The 12,756-nt window shown below is 43.2% G+C and overlaps 1 protein-coding gene across 1 annotated transcript; it reads right to left on the reverse strand.

The window, feature by feature from the left end:
• Positions 1-6,461: 6,461 nt before the first annotated feature.
• LOC145981463 (uncharacterized) lies at positions 6,462-10,693 on the reverse strand. The gene is made up of 2 exons (XM_083114694.1): positions 9,094-10,693; positions 6,462-6,490 (listed from the first exon to the last, which is right to left on the reverse strand). The coding sequence occupies exons 1-2, from the start codon at positions 10,691-10,693 to the stop codon at positions 6,462-6,464; spliced, it is 1,629 nt and encodes a 542-aa protein (XP_082970820.1).
• Between the last annotated feature and the right edge of the window lie 2,063 nt (positions 10,694-12,756).

The following is a 12,756-nucleotide window of genomic DNA, read 5'->3' on the forward strand; positions in this document are numbered from 1 at the left end:
CAAAAACTGATCCAAGAATAAAGACTTATAAACATATTTATAAAATTTACACACACTGTCACAAACTAAATTAGCAATGAAGAGTTTAAATTATTGGCCAATTACATAATGCATGCAGTACGCGTACTACACTACAGTTTGCACATTACCTTGTCTGCCGATGCACATTAGAAAGAAAAATATATATAAGCGCGCACTGAGTTCATCGTTGGGGCCCAGTCTTCTAATATGGTCCTGACGTCACGTTTGAAGAGAGAGATATGGAGGGGGGGGGTAATAGATGAAATGATGGCGGTTCTTCAGTAGAGCAGCTACAACCACTGGTGGGTTCCTTGGTCGTCTCCGGTTCAGTCCATTTCAGCACGCGTGATTACTGTATAAGCTGTTCTGCAGGCATCTTAACGTTGAACTCGCCGTACTTTGACAGTGCTTCACACTTGCCCGTTCACACGTCCGAGCGTCAACAAATCAGCACTGCACACATACGTAGTTCGTACTTGGCGCTGCTTTAACACTTGCACGTTCACACGCCCGAGCGTCAACAGATCCGCACTGCTCTCATATGCGTACAAGGCAAAGAATCAAAGAACTTTTCGAGAGCGACCACTTAGCCTCCTTACTTCTTCACCGTTAAAACTTAGACTGTCTGTCCCAGGACTCTCCACACTCCTGGAAACACTATTTTGCACTATTGTGCTCCCCTGACCAATCAGGAGCTTGCACTTTCTTCTCCATTATGCACTACTGACAATGAACATGGAGGGTGTGTGACCTCGCAAGTTTACAGCGTTATATATAATTCACCCTTTTACTAAAGTGGACAGAAACATGCCTAGATTCGAAATTTATGAAGGTAAATAGCTCTCCTTTGAGCTTAATTCTGAAATTTACACGCAAGGGATGCTTTCGAAATGGTGACAGGCTTGTAAATATTCGAGAGACAAATATATGGTCGCACAGATGGACGGAGAAAAGGCTTGACGTGAGAATGTCTGAAAATATGGTGCGACTCGAATCGGAAGAGACCCCCCCTAGAATGGAGGGTGTGGAGCCATCTAAGATGGAAGAAAATCACTAGATTTAGAAAGTTGAAACAGGAAAAGACAAAGTGATACCTTTACATACTTATGCCGGTGAAATTTTGACATGCCTGGCAACACTGACGTTCAGGCGCGCATTTTGTTGGGGAGAGCTAGCTCTATTGTTACATTTTTTTCAGCTTTCTAGACTGGCTGCTGCATTCTGTCCCTTGGCCGTGAAAGTCGCATGGTGGTAAATTCACATACTGTGACAGCACCATGCTGTGCGAAGGAGGTGGTCAAAAATAGGGGTGACGTCCATGAGAGTTCCCACGACCCACGCTAACTTTCGAAAATAAGAAAAAAGAAATAAACAAAAAAAAACCATGGGGTGGACGCTGGGAAGAGTCCATCACAGAACCCCCCCCCTTCGGATTAATCACGATGAAAATCTGAATAATCTGAATATTCTATACAATAAATTATTTAGGGCATGTGCCTGTTCACCCCCTCACAGTACGCCAAAAAAAATACAAAAATTTACTGGGGAGAACTTACAAGATATAACATCATTATGAATAGATAATATACAAAAACAAAAATAAATTTATACATGTAACCATAAAAATAGAAGTACAAAAAGTTTAAATATTCACAAATACAAAGTACATAAAAAAATATTCCCTTCTGAATCCGGAAGAAGTCTTTCCACTTTCTTTCCTTTTTAAACTGTCCCTGGAAGGGTCGCAAACGACCTGTGGTCATTCATTCATGTGCAGGCGACCTTCAGGCAAGGTTTCCTTCCTACAGCTGGTCAACCGTTTTCTTTGCGCTTGAGGAGTGGTCGGGTAGCTTTACTACAAAAGGACCCCTCTTGTTCGCCGCACAGCCATAACCTGATGTCTTCCTTTTTCCAATATTCCGAAAAAATATATACATTTATAATCTTCTTATCCTCTTCCCTTTTCTTTTCAGCAATTGCTGGCGAATGCCTTTTTTTTTTTCATTATTATTTCCAATTGACACTTTAAACATGATGCACATTACAATTATAAAAACACTAATGATGATAATAATAATAATAATAATAATAATAATGACAATAATAATAATACTAATAATACAATAGAGAAACACTAAAATCACTAAATTACATTTAAATTCCATCATCAGCCTCACTGTGCTATTCCAGTGTTGCAGTGTACCGGCGTAGGTTGGTGGTGTTGTAAACACCAATCTCCTTGTTGCTTCGTGGGTTGGACAAGAGGTATGCATTGGGCCCTACTTCCTTCACCACCACGAACGGGCCTTCAAAGAGATGCACGAATTTTCTGTAGATCCCTTTGTCTACATTTGAGGTCGCAAAGGACCTTTTTAGAACATAGTCTCCTTCGTTGAATGTTGTCAAGTGTCCTTTGTCGTGCTGTTTCTTTCTAGCAGACGCAGCTTTTTCTAGATTTTCCCTGGCTCTCATTAGCTTTACCTCACGACTGGAATCGTCGTTTAGTCGAGGGAAATTGAATATTCTCCTTATTTCCTCCTCCGGGTTTCTGTTGAGAAATAGCTCGTAGGGAGCATATCCCGTCGAACTGTGCACGGCCAGATTCATGCACTTTGTGATGTCCGGAATGTATTGCGGCCACTCACGATGTTTGTCCTTTAAGCAAATGCGAAAAAGCCTCCCTATCTCCCTCATGGTTCTCTCCACAGGGTTAGCTCTAGGGTTCTTGGCACTAATGAATCGCACTTCGATTCCCCTCTCATTCAATTCCTGCTTCCATCTCTTCCCCGTAAACTGAGTCCCTTTGTCTGTGAGGAACGTCTTTGCATTCGGACAAAGTACTAAAAAGTCATTCACAATCTTATTTAGGACTGCGTTTGTTGTGGCTTTCTTCAACGGATAAACCATCACAAACTTGGAGAAGACGCACAGAAGTACCAGGCAGTACTGGAGACCGTATCTCGCCTTCGGTAGTGGACCGTATAGATCAGCTGATATAATTTCGCCAACGTTATTTGCCACCACTGGGTGCATCGGTCCTTTCATCTCCTGGTTAGAATATTTCGTCCGCAGGCAGAGATCACATGCATTCACGTGCTTCTTGATGCTTGCTCTCATCTTCTTCCAAGTGAAGAATTCGGAGATTGCAACGTGAGTTTTCTGCTGTCCGTAGTGGCCTCTCTTGTGATAAAAATCCATTATGCCATCCGTTAAGCACTTCGGAATGCAAATCTTAAACACTCCGTTTTCCTTTTTGCACAAGATGTCATCTTTTATCACATAACGAGAATTTTCTTCTCTCTCCTCTTCTTGGTGTCCCTCTAGGGATCGAACTATTGGCCCTAGCACTTCGTCTTCTCGTTGCAGCTTCGGAAGGTTCTGCATCGACGCTCTTGTCTCCTGCCCTTTTGCTTTCTTCTCGTAGGCTCTGGCAACACTGCGATTATTTTCTTTGGCTTCTACAACTTGTGCCGCTGCGACCATCGTAGCCGGGGGGGTTGGTTGACAGCTGTCCCCCGTCACAACAAACGGATTTGCTATCTGGATGCGAAAACTGCATTCCGGCTCGCGACATCCCTCTCCACATGGTTCCAATTGTTTCAATGGAAGGAGCGGTGCCATTACATAACCATCGCACCGACATATGGGTCCTTCGCACTCGTAGCCAACAGTAATGTGGTTCGCTTCTTGTTCAATACTTTCGCACTCGGCGGAGACAAATTTTATTTCTGTGTATAGGCCGCTGCATCTCAATCTCATCGTCTTCTTGTGGAAGTCCAGGTGGGCGTGGTTGTCCTCTAAAAAGTCGTTCCCCAGAATTACAGGTTTAACCAGGTTCCTAACAACAAGAAAATTGACGTCTACCGTCACACCTCCAAACGATACATGCAGATAAGTCTGCGTGACAATCTTTGAGGCCCTGGAACCGAACGCTGAAATGATTTTCAAGCATCCAACGCTTAATTGTGGCAGGTTGGCGTTTTCCTCTAATAGGGATAGCCATATCTCCTCGCTCAGGCAGCTGTGGCTAGCCCCGGAATCTAATAGCGCTTCACACATTTTTCTCTCTACGAGGACATTTACAAGGGGCAAGGGGCGAGGCCTGTTAAGAGCATCTTGATTATTCTCATCAAACACCTTATCAAATAGCGTATTTACGTGTGCACTTTCTTCCACGAAACTCTTCACATGTGTTTCACACTCTCCTTCGTCACTCTGGTCACCTTGGTAATCAAAATTCCTGTTTTCGTTGCCTATGTCGTTTTCCCGGGGCCGGGGAGATGACGTCATACTTTCACTCCTTTCTCCCCTTTCCCGTTCTGGCTGTCAATCGCTGCTTCGCCTTCGATCCACGTCGTCTTGCCTTGCTTCCATTATAGAATTGACGTTCATTATTTGTTGCCTTTCTTCCGCAGTATCCCTGGTCGGTCCATTATTGTAAGAGTCATTATAACCTTGCTGCCATCTGTCTCCTCTGTCCCGACGGGGGGCGTTGCATCGAGGTGGCTGTCGGCCGTGTGGTTGAGGGTCGAACCTGAGTGACCGCGAAGGGTTGTCATCCAATCTGAATCCCCTGTTGATTGCACCGGCGCGAGAGGACCGGCCGCGAGTCTCAAAAGTATTCACTTGCCTGCGGTTGCGATTCTGCACAGAAGCCAAGTTTTGTGTCGACGTGTAAGTTGTTTCTTGCACCTCCCTAAGCACGTTAAGTAGCTCGTTACACGTTGTAATTTTGAGTCCTATAACTGCTCTCCTAACATATGCTGGGTACTGATTCAGAGCCACTTGCACCAATGTTTGTTCAGAGAGAGGATCTGGCAACACCGCATTTCGCTGCACCAGGTCCATGAAATATTCTGCAAGGGTCTTCCCGTCTCCCGGCGCGTACCTGCTTGTGTAAAGTTCGGCCTTCATTTTTATGAGTTTCTCTTCACCCAAAAACTGTGCCATAAACCGCTCTTTAAAAACCTGAAAATCCGTGAAATTGCGCTTATCGATGTTGAACCACGCTAGCGCACTTCCTCGAAGGGACAACCCGACGACCTTGATCTTCTGGTTCTCCGGAATCTGCGCTAGATCCATATAAGTTTCCATCTCTTGGATGTAGGTACAAGCTTTTAATTCATCCTGATTTTTGGCGTCGAACTTGGGTAGCAACAGGTCCCTCTGCAGATACACATTTGCCGCTGCTATCCCGCCGTTGCTTTCCAGCGTATCGACTCTGCGTGTCTCTGACGAGGCTGTGCTTGAGATCTGCGCCCTGAGAGCTTGAATCTCCTCATTGATGGTCTGCCGCACTCTGCTTTCTCTTCGTTCGATGGTGGCTTCAAGATGTTGAGACAGGGTGTCTCGCAAGTTCTCGGATATTTCTTGCATCCGGGTCTCCTGGACCTGATCAATGGATTCCGCAAATTCAGCCCTGATGTTATGCAGGCTCTCTTCAACAGTTTCCGTCCGCTGCTCTAATGAATCGGTTCTGTCTGCCACTTCATCGATCGCCTTCCCTAGCACGGTATTCACCCTTTTGAGGTCCCTCTGCATCTCTCGTTTTAGATCCTCGTTCGACCTCTGCATCTTGCGTTCAAGTTCTTGGAATCTTCGGTCCATTTTTTCATCCTGCCGTCTTTCCAGGTCTCGAATATCCGTCTGAAGGACATCCAGCTTCCCCATGATGGATTGTAGCATCGCAAACATCTGAGCGTTGCCGACCGCTGTCAACTCACCCGCGATGGTTGTCATATTAGCTTCGCTTCTTCCCTGAATCTCTGGAGTCTCAGTGACGTCTCCACGATCGGCGAGGTCTCGCCTTTCACCTTCCCGATCGCCCGACTCTTCAGCAGAACCAATAAAGCTAGCCAGCCTAGTATGCTCGCGAAAATTATACCTCGAATTCATGGTCGGTTATGACAAAAACGCTCAATTGCAACAACAAAACAAACACTACTACTACTAAATATGGGAGGCCAATATGTGAAAGAGAACGAGAGAAAAAAAAAAGTGAACGGCACAAGCATATCAAAATATAACACTTTGAGAGGGGGAGGGGGGAGAGTGGCGTATCAAAAACATGTAGAAAAATTACTGAATGACACGTAAAAGATAATGCAAAAAAATGCAATCGACGCTAGCAGATAACATAGCTTAATGGGGAGAAAGAGAAAAGAAATAACAGAGAAACGAGAAAAACGCTGCTACGGCTATTCCTGTCACCATCTCAAAACCAATCTCACGTGCGCAATAATTTCCGTTTTCAAAAAGATATTCTACGGGCATGTTTCAAGCCTTTGCATCTCGATTTCCTTTTATTGCTGATATTACTTCCATGATAATTTAAATAATTAGTTGAAAAAAATAAATCAATGATTACAATTATTAATTTATGACAGATGTCCAAAATTCAATAAACAGGGTTTCTTAGCTGATTTAACAGATATCGCCCATTAGTTGGGGGCCACGCTGTAATGACTGCCTACCGGTAGAAATAGGGAGCCACCACATCATGAAGGCAACAGTGCCTCCGGGAACCAGTTGGGCAACAAAACAAGACAAATCAAAAATTAAATCCACGGCTAGCTATACATACAACCTCAACTGGCTCCTTGTAACACACACATTTGTAGGTGAAACTCAATATAAGGAGGTAAATCGAGATGCAAACACAATCATTATTATTTCCATAATTTTAATTTATATTAGTTTGGCTAATTATGCATGAAACAAAAACTGATCCAAGAATAAAGACTTATAAACATATTTATAAAATTTACACACACTGTCACAAACTAAATTAGCAATGAAGAGTTTAAATTATTGGCCAATTACATAATGCATGCAGTACGCGTACTACACTACAGTTTGCACATTACCTTGTCTGCCGATGCACATTAGAAAGAAAAATATATATAAGCGCGCACTGAGTTCATCGTTGGGGCCCAGTCTTCTAATATGGTCCTGACGTCACGTTTGAAGAGAGAGATATGGAGGGGGGGGGGTAATAGATGAAATGATGGCGGTTCTTCAGTAGAACAGCTACAACCACTGGTGGGTTCCTTGGTCGTCTCCGGTTCAGTCCATTTCAGCACGCGTGATTACTGTATAAGCTGTTCTGCAGGCATCTTAACGTTGAACTCGCCGTACTTTGACAGTGCTTCACACTTGCCCGTTCACACGTCCGAGCGTCAACAAATCAGCACTGCACACATACGTAGTTCGTACTTGGCGCTGCTTTAACACTTGCACGTTCACACGCCCGAGCGTCAACAGATCCGCACTGCTCTCATATGCGTACAAGGCAAAGAATCAAAGAACTTTTCGAGAGCGACCACTTAGCCTCCTTACTTCTTCACCGTTAAAACTTAGACTGTCTGTCCCAGGACTCTCCACACTCCTGGAAACACTATTTTGCACTATTGTGCTCCCCTGACCAATCAGGAGCTTGCACTTTCTTCTCCATTATGCACTACTGACAATGAACATGGAGGGTGTGTGACCTCGCAAGTTTACAGCGTTATACATAATTCACCCTTTTACTAAAGTGGACAGAAACATGCCTAGATTCGAAATTTATGAAGGTAAATAGCTCTCCTTTGAGCTTAATTCTGAAATTTACACGCAAGGGATGCTTTCGAAATGGTGACAGGCTTGTAAATATTCGAGAGACAAATATATGGTCGCACAGATGGACGGAGAAAAGGCTTGACGTGAGAATGTCTGAAAATATGGTGCGACTCGAATCGGAAGAGACCCCCCCTAGAGTGGAGGGTGTGGAGCCATCTTGACTTAACTTGACTTAATTCCTGTTGTTCCCTGTGGAACATAGGGCATCAACAAAGCATCTCCACCTGGTCCTACTGACGGCAATTCTCTTCACTGCATTCCAGCTCTTTCCTTCCTCCAAGGCCTCAGCGTGAACAGATCTTCGCCACGTCTGTCTAGGCCTTCCTCTTTTCCTTCTTCCCTGCGGGTTCCAGTCTAGTGCCTCTCTCTCGACAGCCTCATTTTCCTTCCTCAACGTATGCCCTATCCAATTCCATTTTCGCCGCTTTATTTGTATGGACACCTCGGTTTCTCCAGATTTTCTCCAAAGTTCTTGGTTTTGAATCACTTCTGGCCAAAAGATATTCAAAATTTTTCTCAGGCAGCGATTGATGAAGGTCTGTAATTTAGAGGTAATCGTTTTTGTTACTTTCCATGTCTCAGACCCATACAACAGTACAGACTTAACATTACTTCGAAAAATACGAAGTTTGGTCTTCATAGATATCTTCTTGTTTTTCCATACTGGATAGAGCCTCACAAAGGTGCCATTTGCTTTTTGGATTCGTTGAGAAACATCCTGTGCCGCCCCTCCGTCTTTTGCCACCACACTACCCAGGTAAGTAAAGCTATCCACATTTTCAATAATCTCTTCACCAATATTAAACGGGTCTGTTTTTGTGGAGTTAATCCTCAGTGCCTTGGTCTTCTTGGAGTTAATCACAAGTCCTGCTTTTTTTGCACTTTCTATCAGATCTGCTAGTTTTGTTTGCATATCACCATGTGCTTCAGATAAGAAGCACAAATCGTCTGCAAAATCAAGGTCTTCTAGTCTGTTATTCAATCCCCATTGGATACCACGTCTTTTCCCTCCTATTACATTTCGCATCACTGCATCGATCACGATCAGGAACATCGTAGGTGATAATATACAACCTTGCCTCACTCCAGACTGCACATCTATTGGTTCAGATACACGGCCTTCATGTATAACTCTACATGTATAATCACGATAAGTTTCTCGGATAAGATCAAGAATTTTTGTGGGCACTCCATATCGTTTCACTTCCTTCCACATTGCATTTCTGTTGACCGAGTCAAATGCTTTCTCGAAGTCAACGAAAACTGTATAGAGACGAGATGACCATTCTATACATTGTTCCAAAATTATCCGCAAGGTGTTAATTTGATCAATGCAGGAGCGATTTGGTCGAAACCCTGCCTGTTCTCTTCTGAGTCTCAAGTTAACATGCTCCTTAATTCTGTTTAGGATAACTCTAGTGAAGATCCTACTCGGAATGGACAGAAGTGCTATACCTCTCCAGTTGTCACACTTTGATGTATCCCCTTTTTTCGGTAGCTTCACCAACAGGCCACTCCTCCAGTCCTTAGACATCACTCCCTCTATCCATATCTTCTCAAATAAGGGCTGCAACATATTTGCTGTGGTATTTATATCACTTTTCAGCACTTCCGGTGGTATGTTGTCGACACCAGCTGCTTTACAATTACGTACCTCTCTCAGAGCCTGTTTAATCTCTCCTACTGTTGGAACATCCGTCCTAATTCTTACACTGGGGCCAACATCACCATCATTATCATCTTCCTCTTCCCCCTGGTCTATCTGAGCATCCACAGAGCGATTAAGGGTTGCAGAGAAGTGCTCCTTCCAACGTTTCAGTTGGTCCTCAGTATTCGTAAGGAGGGTACCATCTTCACTTCTCACTGGTCGATTTCTCTGCATCTGTTTCCTTGACAGAACTTTTGTGATGTTGTATAGTTCTTTAAGATTCATCTTTTTTGCTGCTTCCTCCGCCTGCTGAGACAGATTGTCTACCCAATTTCTTTGATCCCTACGAACACTACTCTTTACTTCTCGATCCTTCTCTGTATACTTTGTTTGCAATTCTGCCTTCCTTGCCCTTGTCCTGCTTGAGTTCATTGCCTCCTTAATTACTTTTCGCTCATTAATCCTTTCCCAGGTCTGCAGAGACATCCAATCTTTTTTCCTCCTATCCTTGAAGCCCAGAACCTTTTCACTTACTTCTGTGAAGGCAGATCGAATTTTTGTCCATTCTCTTTCAATTGTTTCATTCTGCTCACTTTCATCGGTCAATACTTGGAACCGATTTCTCAGTTCAATCCTGAAGGTTTCCTGGAGATTCTTATCCTTCAATTTACTAACATCATACCGCTTCCTTGTCTGTTCCATTCTCTTCTTCTGAGCTTGAATTTTCATTTTAAAGTTAGCCACTACCAAATGATGATCACTCCCAATGTCTGCACCTCTCTTGTTTCTTACATCCTGTAGCGAACGTCGCCACCTCCGTCCAATTGCCACGTGGTCTATCTGGTTTTCTGTTCTATGGTCTGGTGATACCCACGTTACCTTATGGCATTTCTTGTGAGGAAATATAGTACCACCAATAACTAATTCATGGCTAGCACAAAAGTCCACAAAAAGTTGTCCATTCTCATTTCGGTCTCCTAAACCATGTTTACCCATCACATGCTCAAGGCCTTCGTTGTCATGCCCAAGCTTTGCGTTTAAATCTCCTCCAATTATTATGATATCCTTCCTTTTTTGCTTCTTTATTGTTTCGTTGAGCTGCCTATAAAACTCTTGTTTCTCTTCAGGCTCTGCTACTTCTGTGGGTGCATAACACTGGATCATAACGATGTTTCTGATATTGGTTTTGAAATGTGCCACAATTATCCTCGCAGACACTGGATACCATTGAATAAGGCTCCTTTTTGCTTCCTTGTCCATCAATATACCCACACCATCACGGCTCACACCTTCACCCTCAGGTCTTCCAGAATATATGAATGTAACTCCTTCATGGGTATTTACCTCTCCAAACTCTGGCCATCTGACTTCACTTATACCTAGGATGCTCAGACAATAGCTCTTCATGCAGGCCACTGCCTGCCGTAGTTTTCCACTCTCCCGCAGGGTTCTTACATTCCATATTCCAATTCTCGTTGTCCTTTTCAGGCCAAATGTCGTCGTCTTAGAATCAGTTCGGCTTCCTCTTGTTGATGTTTCTTTAATAGTGTGATTTAAAGTGTGCGGGTTATTGGCCCACAGCACCCGATCTTGGTGATGGGGCTGCCACCTGAGCCTCCAAGCAGGCTAATTTTCTGTCGGGGTATTTTCCCCTAGTCTTTTAGGATCCCTCCTCCACAAGACAGTGGCTTTTTCTCATATTTATACTCAATGAGAATGAGTGCCTCTTCCGCCAGCTATGCCGTTCCAAAGGTCTCCTTCTCCGCCATAGTTGCCGTTGAGGTCTTCACCGTAACCCTGGCAAGGGGCCCTTACAAGGTACTACCAGCCGGTGCCAGCTGGCCCAAGGTTTTTTAAAAAGAGGTGTTACTCCTCCTGATTCCTGGTTCTTCCGCCTCCTTCGCCGTTGAGATGCCCATCCATCTTCTTCCGCCATTGGAGCCGTTGACCAGTAGGTTGCTTCTTAGTCTGACTCTTTACCACTAGCCTGCCCAGCATGGGAGACCCTACCAGTAGCTATGCTACCGCTGATATAGCCTAGTGGATCATCAGAGTACGCAAGCCCCACCACCAACTACAAGGTCATGCAACCACTAGGTGGGGTCGCACAGATGGACGGAGAAAAGGCTTGACGTGAGAATGTCTGAAAATATGGTGCGACTCGAATCGGAAGAGACCCCCCCTAGAATGGAGGGTGTGGAGCCATCTAAGATGGAAGAAAATCACTAGATTTAGAAAGTTGAAACAGAAAAAGACAAAGTGATACCTTTACATACTTATGCCGGTGAAATTTTGACATGCCTGGCAACACTGACGTTCAGGCGCGCATTTTGTTGGGGAGAGCTAGCTCTATTGTTACATTTTTTTCAGCTTTCTAGACTGGCTGCTGCATTCTGTCCCTTGGCCGTGAAAGTCGCATGGTGGTAAATTCACATACTGTGACAGCACCATGCTGTGCGAAGGAGGTGGTCAAAAATAGGGGTGACGTCCATGAGAGTTCCCACGACCCACGCTAACTTTCGAAAATAAGAAAAAAGAAATAAACAAAAAAAACCATGGGGTGGACGCTGGGAAAAGTCCATCACACTTGATAAAAGATAAAGACGGTGATTTTCTAGCTGACCCAAGCGATATTCTAAATAGATGGAAGAACTACTTTAATGACCTTTTAAATGTCCATGTAGGAGATAAATCAGAAGTAAATGAAGTACACACAGCAGAACCTTTAGTTCCAGAACCTAACTTGACTGAAGTTAAAGATGCTATTAAAAGGCTTAAGAATAACAAAGCACCTGGCATTGATTTAATACCAGCTGAGTTAATTAAATATGGTGGAAATTCATTAATATGTCAAATTCATAAATTAATTTGTTTAATATGGAATAAAGAAGAAATCCCTCAACAGTGGAAAGAATCCATAATTGTTCCTGTGTTTAAAAAAGGTGATAAAATGAACTGCAATAATTACCGTGGAATTTCTCTACTCTCAACAACATACAAAATATTGTCTAACATTCTTTTAACAAGACTAACCCCATATGCTAATGAAATTATAGGTGATTATCAATGTGGATTTAAACGTAACAGATCAACTACAGATCAAATTTTTCACATCAGACAGACACTTGAAAAAAAGTGGGAATATAATCAAAATGTCCATCAGCTATTCATTGATTTCAAAAAAGCATATGATTCGGTCAAAAGAGATAAATTATATAATATATTAGTAGAGTTTGAAATACCTAAGAAGCTTGTTAGTTTGATAAAAATATGCACCAGTGAAACAGAAAGTAAAATTCGTGTGGGTAATAATATGTCTGACAAATTTATAATTCATGATGGATTAAAACAAGGAGGTGCATTATCTCCATTGCTCTTTAATTTTGCCTTAGAAAATGCTGTAAGGAAGGTAAAAGAAACTAAAGAAGGACTAAAATTAAATGGTGTGACTCAGTTGTTAGCATATGCAG

Source organism: Lepisma saccharinum, chromosome 29 (assembly GCF_977018435.1).
Source record: "Lepisma saccharinum chromosome 29, izLepSacc3.1, whole genome shotgun sequence".
In the NCBI taxonomy this organism is placed as follows: domain Eukaryota; kingdom Metazoa; phylum Arthropoda; class Insecta; order Zygentoma; family Lepismatidae; genus Lepisma; species Lepisma saccharinum.

Excerpts from the sequence above, each read along its gene's own strand:
- LOC145981463 (XM_083114694.1), bottom strand. The coding sequence starts at position 10,693 with ATGAAGAGCTATTGTCTGAGCATCCTAGGTATAAGTGAAGTCAGATGG. Across the intron at positions 6,491-9,093 it reads AAAGTGTGACAACTGGAGAG|GCAGTCATTACAGCGTGGCC; the intron begins GTATAGCACTTC and ends TTCTACCGGTAG.